Genomic DNA, 15,928 nt, shown 5'->3' with positions numbered 1-15,928 from the left:
GGAAAGTAGGAGGTTGTGTTTTGTTTCCTTAGCTAGTATTTAGAGGTATAAGTTCTAAGTTAGCTAGCTTGTCCTTGTGGATTTGGTTTACTTGTTCAACAAAGATTGTTTTTCTGTTTGTCCTGTTGGAAAATATAAAAGTGAAACGTGATCATGTTTAGTCTGGGATGATCGTTGATCGCGAAAATGAAGGTGGTGCTTAATTTGGACAATAAAAATATATACTTTGACAATTATATTCACAACACAAAGGCCTATATACAAGTGTGTATACTTGACATATAATTAAGTAAGGATCTCTACAAATCATGAGTACAATCAGAATCACATTACAATATTAATTCTATATCATAGGAGATATATTTTCAAGACTCTTTCTCTAACACACCACCCCACCCCCCCCCCCCCCCCCCCAAAAAAAAAAAACAAAAAAAAACCGTGCGGTCAAGATACAACAAGTTTGAACCGTAGAAGAAGAAACAATGTTTTATAGAGACCCCTTGTCAAGATATCCGCATGTTGATCCGGGGATGGAATGAACTGAACTCTATGAGTGCCAAGCTTAAATGTTCACGAACAAAATGATAATCTAACTTAATATAAACACCGGGTTGGCTGCCATTTATGTAGTACTGAGATTATCACAAAACAGATAGGTGAGCAAAGAGGCCTGAAACCGAAGTTCATGAAGTAAATAGGACACCCAAAGAGATCAGGCACAGGTGTGAGCAAGAGCCTGATATTCAGACTCCGCACTAGAGAGAGAAACAGTAGCCTGTTTTCCATGATATGAGATTCAGGCCTAGAAATAAGAGATAGTCGGATGTCGGTCGACGAGTTTCAGAACAAGCGGCCCAATTGGCATTAGAGTAACTCTAGAGTAAGGGGACCAAGGTGAGGCCAAAAAATTAAACCGAAGTCCTAAGAACCTTTAACATAACATAGAACACGTTTGGCAACAATTAAATGCGTCATAGTCGGACGAGCCATAAGCTGAGCAATTGGTTTATCGGAAATGCAATATTAGAACCAGTCATAATGAGATACTGCAATGAGCCAAGGAGAAGTGGGATCAGAAAGAGGAGTAACATATAGAAAATATAAACCTAGCACAAAGGCCTATATATACAAGTGTGTGTACTTGACATACAAAGAAGGATCTCTACAAAATCAGGAATACAATCAGAATCAGATTACAAAATTAATCTTTAAAAATACTCCTTTAACAGGACATACATTTATTGCTTATGCTTGTTTAGGATGGATGTAGATCCGTTTTATCTTCACTTGGCACCACTTTGTGATTTTTTGTTATTTGGTATTAACATTAGTACTGGCAATGGATGTTCGCATTGGTATTGGAATCTTTCATTGACACTGACACTAGGCATTGGAATTGATACGGGCAATGAAACTTTACATCAGCATTGGCATGCATGGGCATCAAGAAGGGCATACTCATCGGCTTTCTGTAAGCAAACTCAAGATGTGGTGTATCATCACCGTGAGTTTGACGGAAAGTGTTGAAAAATAATAAGTCTGGAGTTTGTGTTTTGTTTTTCTAAGTTAGCCTTTAGCGGTAATAAGTTATGAGTTAGCACGTCCTTGTGACTTTAGTTTTGCTTGTTCAACGAAGATTGTTCTAATTTATATTTTCTACTAATTAATGTTGGATTGGTTTCCTGTTTTTCCAGAATTAGTTTCTGGCAAGATGTTTCATTTTGTGTTATGTAGTCTTTTTGACAATTTTATTGATTTTTTTTCCTTTGTGTTTAAAATTAAGATTCAGGATTTTGCAATTCTCTCTTCTTTTCGCCTTTTTGGTTTGTTAACACCTTGAAGGTTGCCTTAAGTTGAACAAAGCCCTTCGGGCAGATACAAGCCCTCTTTAAATGCATAGTGATGGTCCTTTGAGATGAGTCCCCAACAGTCTCTTATCTTTTCCGAAACTACAAAACTCTAGTAGAAGAAGTGAAGAACAATGATATGGAGAAATATCTTTTGTCATATTATTCAACAAATTGTTGTTTATGAGATTTAAATTTAGGATTTTCTTTAACAAAGTAGGTAACCTGATGCTGTTAAATCAATTAGTAAGATTGTTTATTTGAAGAAATCTTAAGATTCTTATTTACGTATTCCCTCCACCATCTAAGTCTTAAGAGGTACGCACTCTGCATATTATTTGGTTTCAAGCTTTGTATATACAAGCGTTACTTTTTATTTTTTTAGATAATATACAAATGTTACTTTTACCATTACAAAATTCGTAAGTACAAATCAGGATTGAAAATTTGGACAAGATTTTGTTAGTTTTTATCAGAACTCTCTCGAATTACCATACAGAAATATAAAAGTGCTAGTCAAGCTAACTAACTTGTCACAAATACATCACTCAAGACTTGATATTTTAAAGCTAGCTCGATATATCTACAGAGAAATATTAAATAGTACAGTACTACCACGTGACACTAACAGTTTGTAATACTCATCAACATAAATATGACATGTGGTGGAGCAAAAAAGCTAACGTCGTGTTAAACATAAGTTAACGGAGTTTCATGCTTTTCATAGCCCAATCCTCTTTTCTTAATTGGTAGAACCCTAGCAGAACAAATCTTTCTCCTGTGGAAGCCTTTGAGCGTTTCGGAGTACGAATGTGGTCGGGTAATTTCTTCCAAGAAGCCACTGATACAATTAACTCTTCTCCATGTTTGAAATCAGGGCGTTCCTTCATGTCGTGAGATTTTTTTCTTTTAAATTTTTTTGTTTCAATTTACAAGCACCCATTGGGATTCTTCTCTTTGCCTCCTTTTTTTTTTTTTTTTTTTTTCCCATTTTATTAATTTTGACCTTATCTTTAACTTGAATTTGTTTTAATTGTTTTTTTCTTTTGAGAATTTGTTTTTTCCTAGTTTGGCTTTTCTTATGCAGGTTCCAAAATCTGGTGTGAGCCTCTATTGTTTACTAGTTCGTTTCATTTGATTAAGCGCAATTCTGATATGTACCAGGAACTAGAAGAATGTCTATCAAGGTCTGATGAAACTCCAGGAAATGCTACATATCCTTTCAGTAACATGTCATTGGATGGAGATTGCAAGATTGAAAGACAACTTCTAATGGGATTTTTGTTAGTACTCAGATGGCGTGGAGAAAGGGATGTGAGATGTTAATTAATGTAAACCAAGATCAACCATTGATCTTATTCTTATACTCCTAACAGTTAATAATACCCAGGCATGAGTTTTTTCCCTTAGCAACGACTTTGCCACGTGTCATGTTTTTGTTGGTGGATACTACCCGTTGTCAGTGTCACATGGTGGTACTATATCATCTAATTTCTTTTATATATACCCCCATAATTATTTGAAAAATATTGGTATCCCTTAATCATCAATATACAGCTTAAATTCCTTTGTCAAGGTCATAGAGATAAATCAAACACATGCTTAATCTGTCAACGTGTTTAACGCTGATATTTACAGAACAAAAGAAAACATCGATGTCAAAATTAGCAACTTCCCTAATCAGAACTAGGAATATGCCACCACCAACAACAGAGCACAAATGGCAGCCAATCTTAACAAGATTTTGGTACAATATTTTGATATTTTATAGAACAAATAATACGTACCATGAAGGTTCTAAGTGGGTGGATAATAAATGGATGATCATAATATGATCCTTTAGCAAGCTATTGAAGTAGATCATATAAAGAATATATTGTTCGATAATATGTGGAAATGACATGTTTATGCACAACATGAGTTGGAGAGAGATTTTGTTCTTTTTTTTATTTCTGCTTTAAGATTTTGGACGGAGAAGTATTATTCTGGCTGTTTCGCATCCACAAAAGCATGCATTAATATATATATAGTTACGATGTGGGACACACGCTTTTGTGTTTTGACACATATTTTAACATTTATTTTGCAAGAATCACTTCGTAATGCATTTTGACAATCTGAATAATTTATATTTTAGTAATCATTCATAGGTCATCCTTGTAAAAATTCAAATAAATCCAAAATCATTAAGGCATTCATTTGTAATTAAGAAAATAGACGAATACGGTTATACAAGAAAACACCAAATTTAATCCAACAGTCATATTGTTTCAAATTTAGTGATTTTTTGTAGACATGATCTTTGAGAATAACCTAAAAGATAGACGGTCTAGATCATTAAAATACGTTACAGATCAAACTCTAAAAAAACATGTGTCAAAATATATGACAAAAAAATGTGTCTCCGGATATTCATTAACTTATATATACACACACACACACATAATATATATATATATATATATATATATTATTTATTCATTATATATAGGAAAAATTAGGTTATCATCTCTATTTTTTCTACTTCATTAATTAAGACCTTATTCATTTTCAATTTTTAATCAAGGTCTTTAGGTTTTATGAACCTCATTAATTATTTCAATAATAAAATATTACATGTCAAGATAATTAAATTTATTTATTTTTAATTAAATTGTATTTCTAAATATATTCATTTAGCGTTAGAAACTTTACATTTGCTACATTTATATTTAGGCTAAACTTTGTATCATATATTTCTATTTTTAGTTTGTACCCATTTTTAATTTGCAAGCTTTTTTTTTTTTTTTTAAATTATACCAATTTTCTTTTCAGTTTCAATTTGTACCCATATATTAATTTCTTATTGTGCCCATATTTTAAAAACTTTTATTTAAAATCATAACTTTTTAACCTTTTATTTGTACTGTAATTTATTTACAATGTACCCATTTTTATTTAAAAATGTACCACTTTGTTACATGCAAAATGTACCAATTTTTTGTTTTGTAAGTACCATTCATTTTATGTAAAATGTACCAATTTTTTTAATGTAAAATCTATTTATTTTTTAATATAAGATGTACCCATTGTTTTTTTATATAAAATATACCTCTTGTTTTTTTATATAAAATGTACCAATTTAATTTATATGCAACGTGCCCATATTTTTGCATATATAAAATGTACCAATTTTTTGTAAGTGCAATGTACCCAAATTTTATTATATAAACGTACTCATATTATAAAAATAAAAATCTAAAATGCACCCATAAGCAATTTTGTTGTTGTTGAAACCCCATAAGCAAATTTCAATAATTAATTGGTGGTGTAAATAAAAGCAAAATAACGGTTTGAGTCTTTATTGATATTATTACATATCTTTTGTTACTATGTTATTTATGTAGAGAGGGACCTCAATCTAAAACTTAAAATCATGGTTTAAAATATCCATAATATCCCGATATTTCCATCAAAATTTCTGTGTTTTTGGACTACCAATATTTCCGATATAATCGATATTTTAGACCTTGCTAAGTCACTCATGTATCTTACTATGCAATGTATAAAGTGTAAAATATTGTACTAATTCATTATATATAAATGATTATGGTGTGTTTAAACTTCTTTTATTAATTATTACATATTTTCTACACTCACAATGTTTGCCAGCTCGCTATATAATCAACTTAAATCAGTTATATCTATTATGCAATGCATTTCTTTCCAATTTTTGTGATTAACTAATAGATAATTGACTAAATAAACATCTTGCAAAGTTTCAATAAAAATTTTCAAGTTTTTCTTACAATTTCCGTGGTTTTTATTCAATTTTTATCGATATCGATAATATCCCAATATTTCCATCGAAATTTCCATGTTTTTGGACTACCGATATTTTCGATATCATCGATATTTTATATTTTCCTTAAAATGCATAAAGTTTGAGTTTATAACAGTTAAGAACCAGGAACCACAACTAAACTATCCAAATAGGGGGCCTCATGAAGCCCACTTTCTCTCTCTTTTGAGAAGGAATAAAACAATCGAGAGAATATGTAACTGTACCTGACCTCATCAACCAAAACCCTAATTTGTGTGATGCCACGATCCGTCCTCGCGTAATTACTTCTTTATCTTCAATAACTTTTCGCTTAAAAAGTTGACATTCTTATTCCAACTTACGCCACCCACACACGTATGACCTTATCCCCACACACATTCTCTCACATATTAACTACCGTGAAAAGAATACTCAAGAAAGGTACACATATCATATATGTTAAAGTGTGAAGGTTCATGATACATGAATAATATTGAATAGTCAAACAATGATCCATGAATGAGAACATGAACATTTGAACAAACACTTGAATAATAAGGTTAATTATTTTGTCATGACTAACGCTGAATTAAGTTACTAACTAGTTAGTTTTTGAATACTTTTGTATATATAAGACCTCTTACTCTAGATTGCAGTTAACGTGTGCTTAAATATATATATATATATATATATAAAAGTTTTTCTATATTGTGGTTAACAACATATTTAAATGTGCACATATCGTTGACATGAAGTTAATATATCGTTTGAATACTGCAAACTTACGTGTCAATATTTTATCCGCAGTAGAATGATTGATATATGTTGTATATGATTATATGAAAGACATGCATGCATATGTACGAGATCATAAATAGCCATGCATGCATGCATGATTGCATATACATGCTGTAATAAGTACGAGAGAGTACGGTCAAGGAAACCTACAATATGACTCTTGGCAAAGATGACCCTTGGCTAGCTCCCAATTGGCCAATATTGCGCCATGTAGATAAGGCAAATAGGCCATTGTTCCTTAATAAAGTATTCTGTCACAGGCTTTATACAGGTTGCGACACACACATGAGAATATGAAATGAGACCTGAAATCACAGATATGATATACATATGGCATAAAGAATTATAATACCTATATATATGTGACAGATATGATCTACATATGCAATAAAGAATTATAATACCTATTTATATACATATATATGAAATGAGTAGTATAAATCACGTATAGCTAATAGACGTTACCATCAATTTGCATGATCAAGATTCGAAGTAGTGATGGAAAGTCGATCAAAAGAAAGTGAAAGATCCGGACCTTTCCAATTGATGGGAATCATTCTTCTAGAGATGATTGATCAATATATCATCATGTCGATCGACCTTTCAAAAACGTTTGTTTATGCATGGGCGGTCCAGACTGGATATTATTAATTTCTTGGAACATAGGCAAGAAAATAACAAATAGGGTAAGAAAAAAGCAGTTAACTACATCACTTTGACATGGAAAGATATATATAGAAGATAACATTTGGGACCAAGGTAGGACCTAATGGCATATCGCTTTGTCTTCTTCCATGTACGGCATCGTGTTTTTGGATTTAGGACGTGCCCCACCGTATCGTCGGTCGAAAGAGAGAGGAGAATGATTAGTTAACTAAAATTTTAGTTTACGTCGCAAATTTATTTTGACATTTCAAAATGCAATGAAACCCAATGGCCTCGTTTGGCACATTGGTTTAAGTATTGGATAGAATGAATAATACGGAGGCAAGATTTATACACTAAATAGTCGCCGGATTAACGAATACGGTCCAAATTGATTAGTACGCCTCATACTCGCTAGTTAGTAAGCTCAAAAAGCTCAGTATAATTAGTCAGTCTCAAAACTAAAAAACACGCTTCGCACCCCTCTCGCATTTGCTCCGTCGTCTCACCTCTGTTGCTGGAGATTTAGACCTAAATCAGCAGAACCACTCCCACTCACACCTGATTGCATCATCTTCCTCATGGATGTTTTCTCATTTCATCTTCATTTGTCTTCCTCTTCCTGCAATTTTCCATTTTTTTCTGTCTTTTTCTCTTCATGTCTTGTATCCTTTAATTTGTGATTTTTTTCTTTCTATTTGATGGATCTGTGATTCTCGATAATTTGTTATTTTTTCTATTTGATGGATCAGTTTGTGATTATCATTTTGGTATGGGTTTCAAAAGGATCCCGAACCCTTGAGCACTTCGTCTTCCCCGTTCGTCTTTATTTGGGTTTCTTTTGTTTTGTGATTTTTTTTTTTAAATTTGAATTATCATTCCAAAAATATTATTAACAAGTAATAAAAAATAAATGACCGATCCTATTAATACGGTCATTAGTCCAATATTGCACTAAGCACCCGACTAATTTAGTCAGTACTATCCGACGAATATTTATCCTATCCGACTGAAATAGTCAGTATAGTCCGAGATGCCAAACGAGGCCACTATGTATTAGGCTTCTTGTGGGGGACCTAATTATGCATTAGTACTTGATAAGTTTTTTGAGTTGTACGTAGTTTTGACATGTATGAACACTGCAAATGTATAATTCTTGTCGGCGTGTATTTTCTCTTTCACTTGGCTTTCTGTGTCATTTTCATGAATTGGATGCGAATCCAAATGCAAAAAAGGAGGTCCCAAATGGATAAAACCAACTCGTTTCTCCAACTCAGCAGATGCTCTCAAGGATAGATACGGCAGATCAAATACAACAAACCCTTTGTTGTAGTGTGCTGTTGATCATCAACTCACCGAGTACCATAGCCCTTTCTATGGGCAGAAAAAGTAGAGCATACAGAAATGAGTGCGTCTTCGTGTTAACATGTCACATGGTGTTACCGTCCCAAAAAGAAAACCCTAACAACAAATATGTAAATAATCAATCTAGAACAAGAGAAAGAAATGAAAAATGGATACAGCAAAGGTGCGTGTTTAGGCAATAGGCATATATATGGAACAAGTTAAGAATGTGAAGCCGTACAAATTAAGGACACGTCTCTAGAATTTCCGTATGCAAAAAGATTCGGTTAATTTTTGTGCATGCAACTTTCATCCTCTTAGCTATAATTTGCAACATTTGAATCGCATGGCCTAATTAAATATCTATAGGAACATTCCTATTTTCCTTCACTATCAGATGAAAGAGCCCTTTAATTTCTAGCTATCTAAAGCCAACAATGCCAATCCACTCGTCTCCCATGTCCCTACCCTATATAAACCCTTCCATCCCTCCCCAAATACTCACAACATCAAACTTCAATCGTCTCGAGTCTCAACTATTCGCATTGCTCTCCTTACCCTTTTCCCAACTTCAAAATTATACTTTTGAAAACTACTACTATCTGCATTTTGATCAGCAATGGAGGCGGTAACAAAGATGGCGTCCGAGAGACCAGTGGTAATCTTCAGCAAGAGCTCGTGCTGCATGTCTCACTCGATCAAAACCCTGCTTTGTGACTTTGGGGTGAACCCAGCAGTGTATGAGCTTGATGAGATGCAAAGAGGGAGAGAGATAGAGCAAGCTCTCTCTAGGCTGGGATGCAACCCTACTGTGCCTGCTGTGTTCATTGGCGGTGAACTTGTGGGTGGAGCCAATGAGGTCATGAGTCTTCATCTTAAGCGCTCCTTAATCCCCATGCTTAAGCGCGTCGGAGCATTATGGGTTTGATTTAGCTAATTAACTTACATAACAGGAGCTTAAGATTCCTAGTTATGCATGCTTGATATATTACTAAACAAAAAGAAATATCGGAGTCGGATTATATAATAAATATATAGCATATATAGAGCATGTAAGAGTTTTCAATAAGGTTATTAACTTATGATGTACTCTAGCTTTTTTGTAATACGCTATGTTTCTTGTTCTGGTTATTATAATAATAAAATCTTACTTTCATTAATCCTCGTATCGTACTGTTGGTAAGACTTGAGATTCCTAGTTATGCATGCTCGATATATGCATAGCATGTGAGAAATATCTGATCTATGCAAGTTTTACTTTTACGCGTGAGAGATGATTAGTAAGTAAATTTGATATATATGTGGAGAATGAAATGCATCATATATGGGTGAGAAAATAAGTTTGGACGGAGCGAATTACAGCAGAATTCTCAGCTCAATTGAACTGGGAACTCGCCATGGTTCCTCTTTACTCTCCTCTCTACTGAGGATTATATGATTTGGGCTTCTGCAGCCCTCAGCCCTCATGCTATTTTTAATTATTTTTGCAATACAACATATCTATACTACCTATTAAAAGCATTTCCATCTAGTTGATTTACATCGAGAACTAGACTTATATCAGTCACTATTTACTTAAATAGTAAATTTTCATGGTTGTTACTATTCCCTTCCACTCATTATGAATAGTAACTGACATGACTATTACTGTTCCCCGTGATTAGTGTCCTACTTATCGACATAATCTCATAAATTTTCTTCCACATATTAGGACACCTCTGCTCATTGTCCGTAACTGGACAATGGGTAACGGATTTCCAACGCTCACACAAGAAAACATCTTCGGCAGTGACCATGCGATTTCAACTTCGACTCCACCTTCGACGGGAAATGTCATTTTTGTAAGCACAAGTAAAATAGGAATAGACAATGAAATAAGAATGTAGAAAATAAAAGATTGTATAGAATTTGGTGTGGGAAGAGAAATTTTTTTTTTTAGTATTTACATACAAAATTTACAAGTAACTGTTAGAATACTTTTTATTTTTTTATTTGATTTTCTCATTTTTTCTAATTTTTTTCTGGATTTTTAAAAATTATTATGATGGAAAATAGTAAGAACCATAGGATTAAAGTGAGAGTTTGAAATGGATGTCCGCGATGTGGCCATGCTACTAGTGACCGTTGAAGTAACCGTTGGAAGCCCAATCGACCATTGTGATGGGCCCCAAGCGTCAGTTTCTATCGTGCCACTCTCTTAGGTGGGCACGTCACTAAGGGAAAATTGGCTATTTATAAAAGTCTAAGGGGATAATTGGCTAAAGTTAAAGCTAAGGGAGGAAATTAACCAATTATAAAAGTTCAGGAAAGTAATTGACTAAAATTAAAGTTCAAAAGAAAATAAGCAGTTCTATACAAGTTCAGAGTAAACCAACAAATACCTCAATATAAAAATTTGAGAGATTATATATTTGATCAAACCACAGATGTAGCACACTACGAATCGAAACGTGGAGGTAAAACAGAGATTTGATCTTTTGAGCTGACGAGCTGACGTTTGCAAGTCCCACGACAACCCCCAGGACATGCACACGAGCAGAAAAAATATGCATAATTTCGTAATTTAATTTTAAGTTTTTCTACAGTGACAACAATCTTTAAATACTTCCTGTGATTTTCATTTTTCAAAGAAAAACAAGACGAAATATGCACAACATGACTGTTTGGTAAGAATATCTTTTCATTCAATGAATGATAAGATTACAAGATTGTTGTATATATACAACTCATTTACACATGCCACTACCAATTACTCTTTAACTAACAAACTACACGCCTCAACAAACAAACAAATATCCAACTAACTCTAAGTATAATCCAACTTAATCATTTACACAATTACCCTCAATATCCCCCCCCTCAAACTAAGCCGAGGACTGCTAAGTGAGAGTTTGGATCGTAGAAGTTGAAATCTATCCTTAGAGAGAGCTTTAGTACAAATATCTGCTAGCTGATCCTGTGTGCAAACATAATGAACATAGATTTCTTTAGCCAAAACCTTTTCTCGAATGTTGTGGTAGTCAATCTCAATGTGCTGCATGAAACAACAGATTATTGGCCAAAGAGATAGCTGAAACTTTGTCACACCTGAGTTGAGGAATAGAATGAGTTTTGTAGCCAATATCAACTAACAATTTACAGATCCAAGTGATTTATGCAGCTGTGTTGGCAAGTGATTGATACTCAGCCTCAGTGGATGAATGAGCATTAGTGGGTTTCTTTTTGGCTTTCCAACTAATAATGGATGAGCCTAGAAAGATGCAGAAACCTCCAGTGGACTTTCTGTCAATTGAGCAGCTTGCCCAATCAGCATCGAAGAATGCTGTAATTGATGAAGTGGATGAACTTTTTGAAAACCACAATCCCATATCAATAGAGCCCTTAAGATACTTGAAGATTCTTTTCACTGCTTGATAGTGAGATTGCCGAGGACTATGCATGAATTGATAAACAAGATTCACAACAAAGGAATGATCGGGTCTTGTCTAGGTTAAGTATTGAAGAGCTTTTACTAGAGATCTATATTATGTAGGATTCTCCAATAAGGGAGATGTGTGGTCCAATTTAGAAGTACTCAGAGGAGTGACATAAGGTTTTGCTCCATCCATTTGTGCTTTCTTTAACAGATCCAGTATGTATTTAGTTTGAGAAATGTAAATGCCCTTGGATAATCTTTTAACCTCAATACCAAGAAAGTAATGTAAAGCACCTAAATCCTTGATGGGAAACATAGAACCGAGCTGAGCTATTACTTGTTTGCAAGTTGGAGGTGATGGTCCAGTGACAATGATGTCATCAACATAAACCAAGATAAACACCATTGGATTTGTTTTGACAAATAAATAATGATCATATTAAGAACCAGTGAACCCAGAGATGTCAAGGCTCTATGAAGTTTCTCATACCAAACTTTGGGAGCTTGTTTTAGGCCATAGAGTGACTTATGGAGATAACAGATATGAGTAGGATGAATAGGATCTTTAAAGCCAGGTGGCTATTGCATAAACACATGTTCAGTGAGATTACCATGCAAAAATGCATTGCTTACATCTAGTTGATTGAGAAACCAATCATATTATGCTGCCAAAGTGAGAAGAATTTGAATTGTGATAGGTTTAGCAACTGAACTAAATGTCTCAGTGTAATCTAAACCTTCTTAATGGTGAAAACCTTTGGTAATTAGACGTGCCTTGTACTTGTCAATAGTACCACCAGGTTTCCTCTTGATCCTGAAGACCCACTTGTAGCCTACTATATTTGTAAAATGAGATTTGGGAACCAAAGACCAGGTGCCAGTTTGTTTCAGTAAAAGGAACTCATGTTGCATAGCTTTAACCCAGTATGGATATTTGGAGGCTTGAAGATAAGTAGTGGGAACATAATCATGGGATAGGTGAAAAGGTAAATGGTGCTTGGTTGTAGTTAAAGTTTTAGGCTTGTAGATACCAGATTTTGATATGGTTTGCACTGGATGAATGTTGATGGTAGGATTTTGAGGTGGTGGATATCCACTGGTTAGAAGGGCTGGAGATACTTGAATATGCTCATATGGAGAGACTTGAGTATTCCCTTGAGTGAAGACACTTGATGATACATGAACATGTGTGAATTTGCTTGTAGAAAATGTCAATTGAGATAGAATAGAATGACTCAGAGAGACATTGGATGATGTTGATGCTGAACTTGATGTAGGAACTTGCTTGTGAAAAGGAAAGCTTGATTCATCAAAGATAACATGTTTGGAAACATATATCTTGTGTGAGCTGAGATCTAGACATTTGTAACCCTTGTGATTAGGACTGTAACCCAGAAAAACACACTGTTTACTTTTAGGATCCAACTTGGATTGAGAATAGGGTTGCAACCAAGGAAAACAACTGCAGAAAAATATTTTTAGAGTCTAATAAGAAGGTGATATGTTGAACAACAATTCTCATGGAGAAGCCTTGGATGTATTATGCATTTTATTGATCAGATAAATTGCAGTAGTTATGGTGATAATTTTGGTACATAGCATATTCTCAACATGATCTTTGAATTTTACAAAAGTACTGAAGATATCAAATTTGTGTTGCATAGGAAGGAACCAATAATATTTTGTAAAATCATTTACAAAGATGACATAGTACTTATGGTGATGTACAAAAGAAACAGATGATGGCCCCCAAACATTTGTGTGAAGGAGTTCCAAAAGCATTATTGATCTTTTCAATTTGTTAAAGGAATTATGCAGCAGAGGAATCTCCCTTAGTTAGGCTTCGAATATGAGATTGAAACTCATGAATATGCGATTGAGAGGCAGTCACAAGTCTCGATTCCAATTTAGCCCACATTTCTTTGAAAGAATTGACTCTAATAATATAATGGATCAACGAATCAACGAATCAGAAAGTATGGAGTTGATCCATATGAGAATGTTCTGATCATTCTTAAACTAGGTAACATAGGCTAGATTCAGAGTGCGATTTCCATTTGCATCAGTGAGAAATTGAAGCGGTGGAGTAACTGAGGCATCAGTGATGCTAGTAAGGTTGTAGTGACAAAAAATTAGAGCAAAGGCATTCCAGATCAAGTAATTCATCGTGGTCAGCTTGATCGGCACCAAAGATCCAATGTTCTGAATCATAATTGAAGCAGTTTGAGAGATGCTAGAGAAATTAGGGCTTGAATCAATGATCAGATGAGGATGAATGTGAGAACTAGAGTTAGAAAAGGGAGAAGCCGAAGTCGCCATTGAAATTTGTAGAAGAAATTAAGGTTTACAGGTGCAAAAAGCTTCAAGAAAGATGAAGCTTAGAGATGAAGAATTGCAAGAAAGCTTAGCAGCGAAGGTAGAGAGGATCTAGTCGCTAGACAGAGACGTGTGATACCATGTTTTCAAATTGAAAGTCCAACTTTCAAATTCTGCTCAGGGAACTAGAAGCCTAGAAGACAACCGAAACAAAATAACAACTCCAATGTAAGCCTTTTTTTAGCTTTGTTTTTGCGTTTAGGTTTTCGGGATACTGAATCCTCAGTACACTAAAGCTTGTTTACATTTTTCAGGGTGAATGTGATGTGCGGGTAAGGAGTAATTCCGATGAGCTTGATCACTAGTACACATTTGTTGTGTCGAAGGTTAGTAATTCAATGAGAAGGAGCTTTGAGAATTGGATGTTGTTGTCGATCTTTGGGGACATGTTAGTGTGTAAATGTATTAGCAAAAATAAGTTTAGCCATTTTGCTTGTTTTAATCAGAGCCTTTGGATCATATTCCAAATGGATGCTCTAGAATAAGTTAGAGTAAGTGATATTGTGTGCCATATGTAACTATCTCATAGGATAGATGACATGGAGGGCTGAGATCATTTCTTTCTATTAGAGGAGAGATAATGGTTCAGTTGCAACGATAATATCCAATTGCATTGTAGAGAGAATAATGGAAGCAATGAAATCAGTTTTGCACTCATCACTGTGAATGCTCTCTGCAACTTTCATTCTTCCTTCTTCTAGAAATTAATACAAACTCCATTGAATCACATCACAAAACCTATAATCCATATTCTAACATGGTATCAAAGCTAGGTTGCATCATCTGCAACGAAGAGTGAATCTGTGACTCCGACAGGAAAGAACTCAAATTGATCGTCGAGCTTTGTTGCTGAAGGAAATTCAAAGAAGAAATCTTAGTGACCTTGATATCGAGTCTCATATGGCTAGATCAAGTGGTGTTGATCTTTGAGCACCATTGTTCAATGGAGACAACTTCGATTTTTGGCAGATTTGAATGAAGACGATATTCCAGTCTCATGAACTCTGGGATATAGTCGAGAATGGCTTTGCTACTCTTGCGAAGAAGGAGGAAGAACTCATCGAAACAGAGAGCAAGCTGTTGAAGGAGAACATCATCAAAGATACAAAGGCACTTGGAATCATCCAAGGGCAGTTTCCGATCAGATCTTCCTTAGAATCGCCATCTAAGAGACTGCAAACTCTGCTTGGAATGTCTTGAAGCAAGAATTTGTGGGAGACAAATAGGTAAGAGCTGTGAAACTTCAAGGTTCACGCTGAGATTTTGAGTATACTAGAATGGTTGAAAATGAAGCTTTCTCTGCTTATCTAGTTAGACTGTTTGATTTAATTAGTCAAATAAAGAGTTATGGTGAAGATATTAGTAATAAAAGAATTGTTCAAAAGTTGCTGATAAGACTACCTAGATCTTATGCTAATATTGCCTCTATGATAGAAAACACTAAGGATATAGAGATTGTTGATGCTCAAGATGTTGTTGCTATCCTAAAGAAGTATCAACAAAGGATTGATAGGCATGCTGAAACTGAAACTGAGAAGGCATTTGCTAGTTTTAATGTTGCTCCAAAACAAAATAAGTATAATGGGAATCAAGGTTCAAGCCACAGAAAAATTAGAAGTCAAAAGGAAATAAAAAGGATAATAGACCTACAAATCAAGTTGGTAAAGCTGTAGGTACCACTGAGGGAGCTAAGAATCCTTG

The 15,928-nt window shown here is 34.4% G+C and overlaps 1 protein-coding gene across 1 annotated transcript; it reads left to right on the top strand.

Annotated features, from left to right (window-relative positions):
- Positions 1-8,920: 8,920 nt before the first annotated feature.
- On the top strand, positions 8,921-9,596 carry LOC103452977 (monothiol glutaredoxin-S2). Its single transcript, XM_008392500.4, has one exon. It carries the CDS (start codon positions 9,056-9,058, stop codon positions 9,362-9,364), a length of 309 nt encoding a protein of 102 aa, XP_008390722.1. The 5' UTR covers positions 8,921-9,055; the 3' UTR covers positions 9,365-9,596.
- The last annotated feature ends 6,332 nt before the right edge of the window (positions 9,597-15,928 follow it).

This window comes from Malus domestica, chromosome 13 (genome assembly GCF_042453785.1).
Source record: "Malus domestica chromosome 13, GDT2T_hap1".
Classification (NCBI taxonomy): domain Eukaryota; kingdom Viridiplantae; phylum Streptophyta; class Magnoliopsida; order Rosales; family Rosaceae; genus Malus; species Malus domestica.
The sequence above is the reverse complement of the archived record's forward strand: the minus strand, read 5'-3'. Positions and strand labels throughout refer to the sequence as shown.

What these genes read in the sequence shown, in the direction of transcription:
- LOC103452977 (XM_008392500.4), top strand. Translation starts at nt 9,056, where the DNA reads ATGGAGGCGGTAACAAAGATGGCGTCCGAGAGACCAGTGGTAATCTTC.